Source organism: Pinus tabuliformis, chromosome 6 (genome assembly GCF_031772625.1).
Source record: "Pinus tabuliformis cultivar Carrire ecotype Pingquan chromosome 6, CPIR1, whole genome shotgun sequence".
NCBI classification, from domain to species: domain Eukaryota; kingdom Viridiplantae; phylum Streptophyta; class Pinopsida; order Pinales; family Pinaceae; genus Pinus; species Pinus tabuliformis.
In genome coordinates this window covers 1,863,932,100-1,863,947,412 of record NC_142292.1, presented here as the reverse complement: position 1 = coordinate 1,863,947,412, position 15,313 = coordinate 1,863,932,100, and the positions used below count along the sequence as shown (strand labels likewise).

General features: G+C 36.7%; 1 protein-coding gene across 3 annotated transcripts in view; it reads left to right on the top strand.

Annotated features, from left to right (window-relative positions):
* LOC149266541 (nucleotide pyrophosphatase/phosphodiesterase-like) overlaps window positions 1-15,313 on the top strand; it is a 396,678-nt gene that overhangs the window by 147,230 nt on the left and 234,135 nt on the right. For all 3 annotated transcript variants that reach the window (XM_089430684.1, XM_089430676.1, XM_089430680.1), the window contains exons 3-5: window positions 12,236-12,327; window positions 12,690-12,762; window positions 12,928-13,050. In XM_089430684.1, the coding sequence (XP_089286810.1) occupies window positions 12,236-12,327; window positions 12,690-12,762; window positions 12,928-13,050 (288 nt within the window). The remainder of the gene's footprint in view (window positions 1-12,235; window positions 12,328-12,689; window positions 12,763-12,927; window positions 13,051-15,313) is intronic.

Below are 15,313 nucleotides of genomic sequence, written 5' to 3'. Positions count from 1 at the left end.
AATAATAATAAAAAAACAATAAAAAAATAAAAGATATAAATAGTTAAAAAATTAAAAAAATTAAAAAATTTAAAAAATTTAAAAAAATAATTAAAAAATTAAAAAAATAAAATAAAATAAAAATAAAAATAATAATAATAATAATAAAATAATAATAAGTCAAAGTTTTGAGTAAATAAATGTAGAATTTCAATTTTTTAATATATTAAAATGCATTTAAAAATTCGACGGATGAGATTAAAAGATATCTTGATCCTCATCGACGATTGAGATCATTTTGACATGGATCACTCGAACTAGCTGTTGGGAATTTTTCCTTTAAATAGGGTGCTAGGGGTCATTTGAGATCATTTGATCTGTGAGTCTTGTGCTGAAGAAAAGCTCTCTTGTAAACTTTTTCTTGTTCAATAAAGAAAGACTTTGGAGTTGAAATCTTGTTGGTGTTACTCTCCTGAAGTGCCGTAAGCTGTTTCATTTCTCTGCATAAATTTAGTTTTAGCCATTGATAATAGCTTGATGAAGAGTGATGTTGAACACAGGTATCTTGTTCACTCACTAGGGTTTTAATGGTAGTAGAATTTCTGGAAATAATGGCAGGTATCTCCATTAGATCTGGAATTTAGTACTGTTTTTTCCTTCTTTATTGATGGTTGAAGTGAGCTGTGCAGGAAATCTAGATTGAGAAGATCAGCGGGCATTTGGGGAAGTTCTCGGCTGAACCAGCCAACTCCCACAAAGCATTTTCTTGAAGAGCCCAGCCAGTTTTTAATTCTGGGTCTATCATTTTAATTTATCTTTTGAATGCATGAGAAGTTTTCTGAAGTGCCTCATAGTAGATCTAAAGTTCTAAAAATATTTCTGTGGATTACTGACAAATCTGGCTGTTATAGAGTCATAAATCTGTAAATTTTGTAATTGGTTTTTAGGGTTTTTAGTTTTGTTTCTTGATGTTCTGTTTTTGCCATGACAGGGTGCAAGTATAGATTTTAAAAGTTCTTCAAGGGTTTCCATTATGCAATCTGAAGCAAGAAGGGTTTAAAGAAAAAAATTTAATTTTTTTTTTAGGCTGCAGGCATTGCTGCTCCCTTCAGCCTGCACAAGACTGGCGTATTTAGTGGTCCACGCATCTGCATGCAACGTCATTTCATCACCCTTCTCAGCGTTTCTCAAATCTGCAAAATCGCAGCTCTAAGTTGCTGTATGCATCCCTACCTCTGCGTATCTCATGGCTTTGTCCCTCACACGCAGTTTTTCTCTTCCTCACTGTTGTCCATCCTCCACGTAGCAGCCGTCAGCTCCTCTCTGCGCAGTCTTTTCTTTCCTCATCCCTGTACCTGCAAAAAAAAACGTTGCTACACTCAAACCCGCAACAGCTTTCTCCACGCCAGCCTTCCTTGCTGCCTGCATTCATTTCCAGCCACCTGCGTCCCATCCTCATTTCCTATCCGCCCTCATCCACGCTGATTCCTCTTCTGAGTCCCCTCTTTCTGTTGCATCCTCCCCTGCCAAACTCGCAATCCCTTGCTGCCTCAGCTCCATTCCATTGTCCAAACTAATCCGCAGATTTGCAGCTTCAAAACTTAACGCAATTTGTTCCTTTCTTCCTCACGTGGTCTACGCATTCTTTCAACACCTGCAAAACTCACATTCAAACTCTACGCAGTCCATCGCTCCCTCTCCATTACGCCTGCCCTCTTCTCTCTTGCCAAGACTGTCACATCTTCATTCTGCTGGCTATCCAACTTGCAAGAAGAATAGCAACGAGTCACCTGCTCAAACGATTCAATAAAAGGCATTTCGATTTTTCGCATTTGGTTTGTATTGGCATATCTTAGTTTAGGTTTAAGTTAGATTTGTTTCAGTTTTAATATTTTATTCCTTTTTATTTTTATTTTTAATGAGGTTTCATAAAATAAAATATATATATATATATTCGACTTTCATTTTCATAGATTAGAAGCTTTTGATTTCTCTTATTCATTTCTTTTAGTTTTAGAATTAGAATTTAATAGATTTTAGTTAAGTGTTAAATTCAGATTTTAATTTTATCTTAGTTAAGCATTTTCGATTTTTATTTTTATCAAGTTAGAGCTTAGTTTTAGATTCACTAAGTCTTAGTTTTAGTTTTAAATTTAAATTTCTCTAAATTTAGGTTTAGTTTTTATTTATTTATTTATAAATAAAAATAAAAAAGGGGCATAAAGTAGTTTTCTTTTATTCAGTTTTAGAGTTAGATTAGTCTAATAATTAGATTTTGAATTTTAATTTCAGTTTTAGATTTATTTAGTTTTGTATAATTTTTGACTTTCAAAAAAAAAAAAAATCTCAAAAAGCATAAAATGTAATCTTTAGATTTTGTTCTATAGTTTATTTTTAGATTTAAGTTTCATCTATTTAAACTTTAGTTTTTTGATTAGCTCAGTTTTGTTTTATTTGAAAAAAAACTGGAAATTTTTTGCCAGATTCAGTCTTGGCTCAAGGGGTTGTCATTTTTGTGATTAATATTTATCATTTCTTTGTGTGGTTAAACATGCTTAAACGTTCATTTGAAGATTAACTATATGAAAGTGATAACTGGTTAGCATTTAAAATTACGTGGTTATTTAAAGCATTCAATTTTTCGAATTTTAATTGCTAGAATATTGTTAAGCCATTGAGCATTTATCGATTATCTCGCATTTTGGCAAAATTAATTTTTGTTTGGGTTGTTTGATGGTAAATGATTGCTAATGAGTTCATATTTCTGCAGTGTTTGATAAACAATTATTCTGTCATTAACTCCATAAGGCACTGGTCTATTAACTTAATAAAATCAAATAAGTGCTTGTTTTCCCTCGTGTCTCCCAACCCAACTGGTCCACAGTTAGTCATCTATTGTCCCATAGGGTCTACCCCCCTTAGCCGCGGGAGACAGGCTTAAACGGAGAGATCGGGGATCAAGGTGACAACGCCCGATCTGAGCGTTGTTGTGACAATCTGTGCGACAACAGAGTTCAAGCACGAAAATTGAGATAAGTTGTAATTTGTGGTTGTTGGAATTTTTACTGTGTATTTTAGTTTCTGTGTAAAAGCATTTTCAAAAATAAAGAAGAGCTCTCAAACTGGTTTTCCCCAAGAGTTGTAGGGGGTTTTCCCAGGGTCACATTGACCAAAAATCATTGTGTTATTTTCTGTGGCTGTCATAATTTTGCTGTGTTTTATTTCTGCAATTTCAGCAGTTGTGAAATCTCTAAATTTGTGTTTTGAGAAAAATATTATCATTTCCAGATTTTAGAATTTTATCATGATTGGATTTAAAACTAAATACATGGAGTGATAAGGAAAACTGATAACTGGAGTGGGGGTTGAAATTTCTTCAAGGCCTGTGATGATGTCTAGATCCCAAAGTAGGGAGGGTGGCATTGGTCATGGAGCTCCAACCTTGGATACGCACCTAGTTCCCTGGGTTGGTGTTAGAGCTAAAGCTTGATGGTACCTAGAGTGGTTAAAGCTTGGAACGCACCTTAGTCCCACCTGGTTAGATACCTTGGTTAGGTATCTAATATGTAGCACTGCGTGTGCTATGACACTTTATAGAGCATATTCTATATATATGTAATTATGAATACCTCCCTAGTTAAGGGGGAGTGTTGAAGAATGTACCTAGTGTCGGTCTTCATAATTGTATTTGTCAAAAGAAAAGAAAATGAAATTTATTGTAAAAGAAAAATAGTTTTGAAGCATGGGTTTCATGCTCTTTTATTTATTTTTTAGGTCATAGCCTCCATTGAAGGCTTCTAGGTTTTTTCATGAGTCAAAAGAGTCTTTGTCACATTTATTAGACCCTTCTTGGGCATTTGTATCATGTAAAGAAATTTATTTTTGAGTCAAAAGTGTCATTTGTCACCTCCTCACCAAGTCAACCCTGTCTTGGAGAAGTCAGCCCAAAAAGAGGGAATTCGACCCTGTGGAAGCAGTATAAATAGAGGCAACTCGACTCATTTGAAGCACACACTCACAAGTTCAATATATAAGAGAAAGAGGACGAAAAACATAGCAAATTATAGGAGAAGAAGATCTAATTGGAGGAAGAAGCAAAATCAAAGTTTGGAGCATCTCTTTCTCTCACATGTACGAAGGTTTTAGGGTTTCTGGGCTAGTAGCTGGGGTCGAAATTTCTGAAGTTACTGCAGGTCCGAAATTCTATAGTTGGGGGCCGAAATTCTAGATTGAAGCTGCATCTAAGAAGTTGACACTTGGAGACTTTGGCTGAGACATCTACTTGAAGGAAGGGCTGACTTGGTGATTGGGTGAGGTCTTTGTCTAGTTCAAAAAGGTCTTGGATTGTCTCATTTTGATTTGAATCTACTAGTGGAAGAGTTGGATGAGGTTTTCCCCTAGATAGGGGTTTTGACCTGGCTGAGTGCCTACATATTGTGTTCCTTTTTCTCGTGATCTTCATACATTTAATTTGGTAATTGCTTGATGAAATATAACATAATAAAGAAGTAAAAGAAGCCTACATAAATCAACATAAATCACAAGTAATTATCAAGAAAAGAGGAATCCAACCCTAATTCATACATACATTGATTTCTCAACAAGAAGGACGAGGAAAGGAAGAAGTAGAGTTTCTTGGGCTAAATCTGTTTCTCTCTCTCTGTCCGCATGTGCGAAGTTAGGTTTTTTGTAAAGCTACAGTTGCAGGAGGTCAAAATTGCAAGTCCAAAATTTTGAGGAGTAGTTGCAGCGCTGAAATTCTGGGACGAAGTTGCAGTAGGTCGAAGTTTGGAAGCTTCCTTGGAGAAGACCTTGTTGGGGACTGACTTGGTGCTTGGTAGGGTTGTTGGCTTTGGTCTTTGGGTGTTGGAAGTCTCTTTGTAAGCAGATTCTATAGAAGAAGAGAAACATTTTTCTGGGTTTTCCCCTTAGGGGGGTTTTTCCGTGGCTTGGAACCTATATCTTGTGGACTTTGTCTTGTTGTGATCTTCATTGTTTTTGGTAATTTCTTGATGAACAAGATCTAATAAAGTATTAAAAGGCCAACACATATCACAGGTAATTATCAAGTTAAGGAAAATCATCTATAATTCTTAAGTCTCATGATTTTCCAACATGGTATCAGAGCTAAGGGGCAAGAAGGAGATTGAAGATCACATCTTAGTTGACACTATGGCAAGGGTTATAAGGCAAGGTTTCAAGTTTCTTGGGAATCTCGCTACATCTATTAAGGATTGCATATTGAAGATCATCTCCAAGATTGTGAAGGAAGTAATAGATGGAAGTTTGTTCTTCGCTCTATCTAGAATTTTCAAGGACGAGAATGTATGGGTTATTGATAGTGGTGTCTTTGTAGATATGACGGGAGAATGCAACCAACTTCAAACCCTATCTAAAGGAAACTCCTCTCACTCAATCGAACTTGGAGATAAGAAGAGCTATCCAGTGAAAGGCATTGGATCTACTTCATTGGAGCTCGAGTTTGGTGGAAGCATTCACCTCAACAATATATTATATGTTCCAGGTTTGAAGAAAAACTTACTTTCTATTTGTTTTCTAGAGGATAAGGTGATAGAGTTGCTTTTGTTGATGCCCCCCCCCGAATCCGCTCCTGCCAAAAAAAATTCGCTCCTTGCTTTTCTTCACAAAAAAAATTCGCAAAGACATTTTGAACACAATTTTTTTTCAAAGAAACAAGAATTTTTTAGTGGGGCAGCCTGATACTCTAGCCTATGGCCCTAGTATTGATATGAAAATCATGGTAATGTTAAATTTTTAACATTACCATGAAATGACTCTAGATGTTTGAGAGTGGTTCCGACCTCATTGGATTTCATATGGAGAAAGTAGAATTTTATATCTCACTCAAAATCCAGCAGACTTATCAGTTTTTTAGGATTTTAGGATTGGGGGGATTCCAATGTTCCCATAGGATTTTGTCATGTACTAGGTTATGGAACTTGTATTTAATCAAGAGCACCAAGACCTCTATGTAACTTGATGTTAGTGACATTGGTTGTCGAACTTCTCTCTCATGACTCTACTAAAAATGTACCCATCACTCAAACAAAATCTTGACTTGACATGCTGCATTTTTTCTATCTTATGTTAATGCTTAAAGAGTGATGTTAATGACAAAGGTCCTTGTTACCCACCGTTTTGTGGGTGATATCCCTGGGAGATTTTTTTTTTCTAAGATGGTCCTCAGTAGGCATCCAAAAGCCCATTGCAACCACTAGCTAGCTCATTGTGCCATTTCTCTGCCACCTGAGCCAGCGATGTGGTCCCTCGCCCATCTGCCATGATCGTATGTTTGAAGGTGGGCCTCCCAAACCTAAAGGTATGCCTTGCCATTTGGCAATTGGGTATTGCAGTTTGCTTATCATGGACACTTCTAGGTATGGATTAATGGGGGGATGTAGTAGAAAGAATGGGCTAGGTCTATGCTCTTGTCCCCTAGACCCCTTTTGGATATTAACCTTGGATTCTAGTCCTGTGGGAATTCTTTTATTGACCATTTGGCTTTAGGGAAGGTATTTTACAAGAAACCCTGATTTTGGTTGCGTGGTCCCGCTCCCTTATCTGCATATATTACCCCCTTTTCCACTCATTATTACCCCATTCATCATTCCTCCCACCTGGGTCCACATTCCTCCACTGGGTCCACATAGGGCTAGCTCACCCCTTCCCCTTGCCCACACCTTGGGTTTGGCCTGGAATGATGCCCCAAAGGTTGATATAGCTAAAAAGAAAGATAAAAGCATATTTGGCCACATTCAACAGGAAAATGTACCACAAAATGAAAAAGATGGTTAGGACAAACACATTTAGCACGTGGGCAAAAGGCAATACATGAGCTCTACCCCATCGTCATGGCCATCACCCCGGTTCCTACAGGTTCTATGAGCCTCTTTCATCATATAGGAACCCCTGATTGTCCTAACCCCCTGGTGGGCAATGAACCGCACTACCCTAAAAGGGGGCATCCACTGTTATATCTCATACATCATGCTCTTACCCCTTGAGCCTTGACCAGTTAATCAAAGAAAATCATAAAAAGGAAAAAGGCATATAAATAAGGGTGGAAAAATCAAGGTCGGGGCACCTCATGTACCATGATTGCTCCCTCCTATACATTATAAACGCAAGTGTGGGCTTCGCTTTTATTGGCTACCCTTGTACCTCAACATGTGGCCCAGGTATGCCCCTTTTCATCCCTTCCTTGATTCACCTATTTGTCACATGCCACTACCTTTTGAAGGATGTACCTTGAACATATTATCCCCTTTAGAAGTAGAAACCACCTAATAGGATACTTGGTTAACACCATTTGAAGTTTAGGTGACATTGGCACATCCCAAAGCCCATTATGGAAGGGCAGGCCATTATGAAATCCCCACTTGTGGTCCATGGTTGGTAAGCTCATTTACTTGATTTCTCTAATGACTTGTTGTATTGAAAGGCTAGGGGACGCATTGGATCTTATGCAGGATTGCAAATGGTCTCCATCTTGGGTTTGGTCTCCCTATATGGGGTCCTAATCCTCCATAGGGCTACATTGGCACATGTAGGGTGTGTGTTGAGAGCCATGGGCCTCCACAACAGTAAACAATACTCCATGGATCCCCGAGGATGTTCAGAGATTGCTCGAGATTCACCTATTGGATGAGGAAGATGCACCTGGTTCACCTTTGCCAGCCAACCCCACAGATGTACCATACACTTGGCAGCTGACCCAAGACTTGTAGGATGATGTGGCATCACCTACACCATCATCAGATCCCTTGTAGATGATCTACAAGCATCTTCGACTCATTTGGAGACCCATGAGGTTGTTATTGTTCCCCCACACCCACTAGGAGCACCACATGTTTATTGTTTGGAGAACAAGAGGCCAACCCCTTGACCATCACTTTTGAAGGTCCTCTTCTTCATTATGGCACCTATGTACCTCATCAGGCCTCTTGGAGGGCCCTACGACATGTATTATTCATCATATGACCTCTTAAGAGGCTTATTCTTTCATTTGTGAGCTAGTTTGGTGGGCTTGTCACCAAAAGTTAGATTATTAGCACATTATTTTATTTTTGGGGCTTATGTAGGCCAAGGAGACTAATTTGAACTCCTCATTAGTGTATAAATACAAGTGAGATGAGTTCATTTGCTCATCATCACTTTGGATTGGATCTCTTCTCTCTCTTGAGAATTTCGCACTTTTTCTTGGAGGATGAATTGGAGCTTTATGGATGAATTTTGATGTGTGGATTTGATTGATCGTTTCTTAGAGCTTCTCTATTGTCAAATTGTGGATGGTTGGATATGCTCTATTACATGTAAGTACATATTTTTAATGCTATTCTTGTTTTACTTTGTCATATACATTGAATTGGGATTTTCGCTATTTTTAGGGCTAATTGTTGCATGCATTTACTACTTAAATTGTGGAATTTTGTCTCTATATAGAATCTCTCAATGTATGGACCATGTAATTTGAATGAAATCTCCTAGGGATAATTCTATCAACGAATTCATCTTGATAAGCCATCACCTTTTGCACATCGAAGTATAAAAGCTGCAAGATTGCTTCTCTTTGTCCTAGAAGGCTAGCGAGGTAGTCTTGAGGCCTCCTTGACTAAGAACCAAGGTCCTCATTCATATTTATCATAGACTCCATTCTCCCAAGACTAAGGCACTGATCTACCAAGAGGTGGTCACCTAAAATCAACTCTTTTTCACCTTTTCCTAGGTCTAGCCAAGTTGGGTCACATAGGGCATCATTTTCCCGACAAAATAGCCCTCCAAAAAGTTCGATCTCCTAGCCTCTTCGCATTGGTGTCTCCTCAAGGCATCCTCCAATTTTGAAGCCATTCCGACAGTGGAGTTGTGAGAAAAGCCAAGCCCTAGCTCTGAGAGCAAACTTTGCCCTAGTATCCCCACAACTAGTGCCTCATAGGATCAATTCAACACCTTTAAGTGAAAATTATTTCTTTGATCTTTTCCCCCTCCTTGTCTAGGTTAAGAACATCATTGGTTGTTAAACTCTTACCTCCTAACCTAGGCTGGGTCCACTTGGTCTCGTATGGTCCCATTTCTTTGAAAAGACAATTTTTCAAGAACCATCCTAGATACCAATTTCAATAAGGACTTTAGGGATTAGGAAACTCTTTCACAAGTCATATTCCCTAAACCTAACCCTCAAATCCTCCCATCCTTCTCCTAGAAGACATTGTATCTTGCTTAGAAAGCAAGCAAGCTTTATCCTTCAACCTCTTCTAGAAAGGGATTATTTGGGTCACTCTATATTCCATTTGGTGATTTATTCTTCATTTGTGACCCCATATTTACTGGGTCTCCTCCCATTGGTGAAAGTCCGTAAATAGTAAGGAGTCTTCGCTGAGGTGACAGTAGGCTAAGTCTCCATTTGTTGCCCTTGGTCTAGCATTTGCCTCTTTAGGGACCCCCCTTCAGGTTCCCTGCTAGTTTGAGTGGTAACAGTCCCAAGATAGGCAATGATTTTGATGATATGTAGGTATTTGTTGTAGCATATTTTTTTGGATGCTAGAGTCCATCTAGAGCCTATTTGTTGATGTATTTTTGGTTTAGAGATGGATTGCACTTGATGCTATTTTGGTTTTGTGCACCCTTACATGCTATATAAATGAGAACTTGTAATTTGTGGACCTGTGGTTGATGAAGTAGATGAATGATGTTATATGGTTTAATCCATGTTTTTATGTTTTTTTATCATTAATTCATCATTCTACATGCTTTTTGTTGACATACCTGCATCAATATATATTATATAAAATTCGCTCCCAAAATCGCTCCCAACCCGGGGGATTTTGAAAATGTCACTCCCCGCTCCCGCTTCCTGCTTCAGCGCCTGCTCCCAAGCAACCATGGTACAAAATATAATTATAGTTGGTTCATAAATAACTAAATGCAATCCTATTTTCCTAATGAATTGCTACAAGAATGGTTGTAACTCTTAAAATAGAATCAATAAATGCCACAACGATAATTCTAGTTACTTTAGTGTGATATCTATTGGATCGTCAATTGCAAATTTCTTTTATAATCTTTCAATCATCTCAATGAAATGAAAGTTCTTGTAATAACCGAGGTAATCTTTATTTAATAATAGATTGTGCAATAATTTCACTATGGTATTCAAAGTACATTATTCATTAAACATACTGTGTGCTTGTAACTGAAAGGATAGAAATGAAACTATGCAGTATAAACTGAAATTACGTACTGTATGCTAAAACATAATCAAAACTAATTAAAAGAAACTATGAAGCATTACCCATGCACAGGAGGCCCTCCTGGATTGGACTACGCCACTGGAAATACCACAGACCAAGACTCAAGTTGATATGCACAACATGTAAACAATGAACAATTAGTGTTTATATCAAACCCAGGATCACATTACATCATAATAGAAATGATATTATATTAGATATCGGTCCCTGCAGAATTCAATTTACTTGTTTATATAGTTTTACATTGCACAAACCTAGATCCATATCCTACAGATTCTACAATCAACACATATGTATGTGGACCGGAAACAGAGCATGTTGATCGATCTATCTTGATCGTTGCCTATTAAATTGTTTAAGTGTTCCTCGTTTCAAGAATTTCATGACAACTATATACATGAAATTCCTTACATGATTGGCTAACTTGTCACAGCTAGATTTGGCATTGCTGCATCCCAGAATCTCTCCCACAGTCTCCTAGTTGACTCAATCTTTGACTTGGCATCCTTACTAGCTCAGATATCCTCGAATCTTGGATGATAGGTGTGCAACCATCTTGTAGATTTTTAGAACCATCTCCAAGTTGCAGTTGTTCCTCTAGGTGTACACAACCGTACAAAACTACAAAGCTGCTACAGAAATATACATAGTCACTACAAAATCTATGATTCTTGTAGCAACTTCTTAATAAAATGAGTTTTAATTAAATTTCATGTAAAAAGGTGTAAATATGTGAAGGCAGACAAATTTACCTTAGATATCCTTCTGGTATACATACCTTGGTTATAATGGTATATTGAGGCAAAAAGATCTGATAAGGGGTGCTGAAACAATATAGAGCATGAGTTTAGGTGATAAATGTATAGGTGAAAGTGACAAAAAAAGTTAAAAATAAGGACCCAATTATAGATAAGGCACTAACCTTTGTGTGCCAATCCTTTAATTTTTTTTATCTTTTTCTCTTTTGCATGGTAAACTAGGGTTATGGTTTGGAAAAATCTGTACTTGATAGCTAAAATTTAACTATACATTATTTTGCTAGGGTTAGGATTTGCATATCTCAAATTGAAAAAGGAAAAATATCATTTGTATGCATTTTTCAGCCCTAATTTTGGGCTGACGTCTAGGTTTTGCTAGCTGTTTTGTGCATTTTCAGCCATTGAAAGTTGCTAAAATCTCATTCATTGTTTAATATTTAAATAACCTTTGAAAATTTATTGTATATCATATTTTATGGGATGTTTTTTTTAATTTATGTCATAAATTTGCATGTTGTTAAATTGTCTTCATGTAAAACCCTTATTTATAACAGAAACCTTTAAATTGAATGGTGGTGTGTTTGGAATTTATTTGAGCACCATCAGGACTTATCTTATCCCTTTAGACTTAGCCATAGGTACTTTCAACTCGTCACCTCTTTTTCACCTTGAGTCATTCCTCATTGAACATCATTCTAGGGTATAAATTTAACAGATTCCTAGGATGGTATTTAGCCTGGGATTTCTTGGGTTACTTAATATCTGAGGCTTGTTGGGGAAGCTTTCCTTGTGGGGATAGCATCCAACCACAAAACAGTAGGAGAACGGCCACTAACGTGGCAACAGTGGCTGATCTCATTGTTTCCCTAGACCTAGAGTAACTAGTGAGGCTTTGCACTAGGTTGCTAGATTTTGCAGTAACAACCACAAATGTTATGTTCTATATTTATTGTTTCTAATTTGATTTATGATATCCTGTGATTCTCAAATGAGTTTGAGACATTGTGTTGACTTATACGCATTGATGTTTATATTTAGCTTGTATCTTGTTTTATTGTTTTGCCAGTTTTATATTTTTCTGGTTTCCCATTCATATAATGTTATACAGACAGAGAGGGTGAACAGTTATCTAAAAATTTGGGATCTCTTTTGCAGAAAAACAATTTGAAATAATGTTTCTTGTAAACTGCTTGTTCTCTACTTACATGATTTATTCCACAAATATTGCAGGGAGAAACAGTTCAATGGGTGAATGTGAAATTTGGATGTGCTTCTCCAGCGGCAACAGACTGGATTGGAGTTTTCTCTCCTGCAAAATTCAAGTAATAGAAGGGTTCTTAGATGATATCTGCACTATTGGGTTTGCGTACTGTAGTGGCTATTGCTAGTATTCTACCATTGTATTTTGAAATTCAAACAATGTTTAACTGTGCTTATCACTGCTACTTTGCTTTAAACATTTATAATAGGCACCATATTTTTCCTTATTCTTTTTACTACTGTGGAGGATATTTTAAGTTGAGCTGAAATTCATGGAAATATTGGTGCGAATGAGTGTAGTATTTTCTTATGAGGTTTCTGGTGAAGTTAAACATATTCTCAGATTAGGTTGTTGTTATTGGCAATAGTTGTTTCTCCAAGGAAGAAGTTGAGACTAATACTCTTGCATCGGGAATTGTTTCAGTGGCTCCACCTGTTTTCCGGAAAGTGGACCAGAGGAAGATCAGTCTCCACTATTGTGCACTGCACCTATAAAGGTTGCAAGTTTGTTTCTGTCATCTCTTTCTGCTTTTATAATCAGCGAGGATAAACCAAATAGTTATGAGCTAATTGCATTTCAATATCATATGTCCTTTAGACAGAAAATAAATCATGCCAAAGTTCTTACAAGAATTAGTTGGGTGAATTCTGTCAATTTGCAGTTTCAGTATGCAAATTATTCGACAGCAAACTATGTGAAAACAGGAAATGGATCTTTAAAGCTCCGATTGATCAATCAGCGAGCCGACTTTGCCTTTGCATTGTTTGCAGGTGGACTCACAAATGTAAGTTCTCATCCATTAAGAGAAGATATCTACATATAGTGGATAATAAATTCAAAAATCTCTTCTATAGCAAGTAATTTTGACTTAAATAGAAGTTAGAACTATATTCAAACATTCATACAGCCTTTTCCAGTTAAGTCAAGGTGATGGAGACAGACCAATTATGTAATTTCAAAGCCCTTCTCTATTACTATTTAAAACATGCATCATGTAACTTTCACTGGCTATCTTCAAAACTGTTAAAAGACCTCTTCTTCCTACAATGCGATGAGGGACAGTGGCATTTTGGCTCTCAAGCTCCCAAACTTCGAAATGATGGAGTACCCCACCATTGAAGTTGTCAAGTAGTATGATCATAACACATGGGACATGGTTGATCAGTTCATATGCATTACTTTAACTAGGATCAAGCAGGTGATGAGCCTACAGAATGAGGGCATGGAGGCTGAAAAGGAAAGTGCTGAGTCTACTACTATGTATCCTGAAGTGTTACTGCAAAGGTGTCCAGATGTTTTGGTTGAAATTAAATATTTCAAGTATAGTTAAGTGGTATCCATATCCTTCATTTCCATTATTGTGGTTAAGGAATCTACAACTGTCTTTTGTGTGTGCACACACACCGACTAGATATCTCCTAGACTTGGCATTGAAGTTACTGCAATTGGTCATACACAATGTCAAACCCATATATAGGGTCCAATTTTCCGTACAACAAATTGCTTGTGCCATATATGACTCCAAGTTTCATGTGCACCCGTTCAAAATGGGTTCCCCTTTGATGCTGGTGTTATATGATGTCACCAGTGTCAACTTGTTGAAGAAGATGGATCAGAATTGGATTCTAGCATTCACATCGTTGTTTGTTGATTCAATGTAGGCCCCATGATGAGTCTTTGTCTAGTGAACATATATTATATTTGTACTCTTATATTTTGTGCTTTAATAGACTTTGTACCTTATTCTTATCTTTTTTGGGTGTCTTAGTATAGACTCAATCAATCAATTACCAACTTAATTGCAGTTTATTGGAGACTTGGTAAACTTTGATCACTTTTCACATATTTTTTAAAAATGCTTCATACATTACTTTTGAGAACAACTAAGTATATCATGATGCAAAATAATTATTGGAGAAATCTTAGTTTGCATAAGCTAAAAAGGCTAACATATGAACCTATTGACCCTGCCGCCTACACCTACCTACGAGTTAGTGAGAAAAGCCTTCAACCCCACAAGGTGTGGTTGGTGGCAGGGAACTCAGAGAAGGGGCTGTCACATTAATCCCGACTCTCTCCGTTTGAGCTATCTCCTAGGTTAGCTATGGGGGGTGGTCCCTAATGTAAAGTTAAGTTAAAAGATGTGAGTTTCTAGGAGAGTGTTATAGTGAAAATGAATTACTTTTAAGGATTTATGAGCAAATATGAAGTGAGCAACTTGAAATAACAATGCCAGTCATTAATATGATTAAAAACCATAAAACTAGTGCCTTGTAAGGAATTTTCTCAACAATTTTAAAGATATCTTTGCTCAAAGTAAAATGCAATGCTCTCAAAAGAGAAAACAAAGTCACCCTGAAATGTAAAGAAGAATTGTTAGCACAAGATATGTAAGATACAAAATGCTTTTGAGATAATCAACTTTATAAGTCAAAACATGTGAAACATATCTTGCCAAAACCCAAAAATTAGTAATTAACTTGGAAATGTAAAAGAAAGGAAGTGCTAAACCAAGACATCAATATGCAATTAGACTTGAAACATGGAAAGAAAACACTTGTTTGAAATGATTACAATACTTGCTTTTGGAATAAACTTTTCATGTGAAAACTCAAACCATCAAGATACAAATAAAGTAAATGTAATGGAAAGTGCTCTTGGTTAATTTTATTAATTATCTCTAGAACGAGATTACAATTTAACTCTTCAATCCTCAGACCTCACCCTCACTCAATGATATGGATCTCACAATGAGGAGTCAATAGAGGAGTAGAGGATCCCTAAGATGTCTACTTCAACCAACTTATATTGGAGGTAAAATTTTAATGAGGCTTGGGGCCTTCCTACACTAAAATGCCTAGATGAAATGCAAATTGTGTTAATTCCCCAAATTAAAATAATGATACATGCAAATGCTTCAAAGAGATTGATTTGCAATGCTTGAAAATGAAATAGTGTTCAACATACGTTGCAATTATAACTTCAACTGGAGGAATAAAATTAGCTTACGAGTGTTGCATGTGTTTCATCAATGAATTAAAATGATA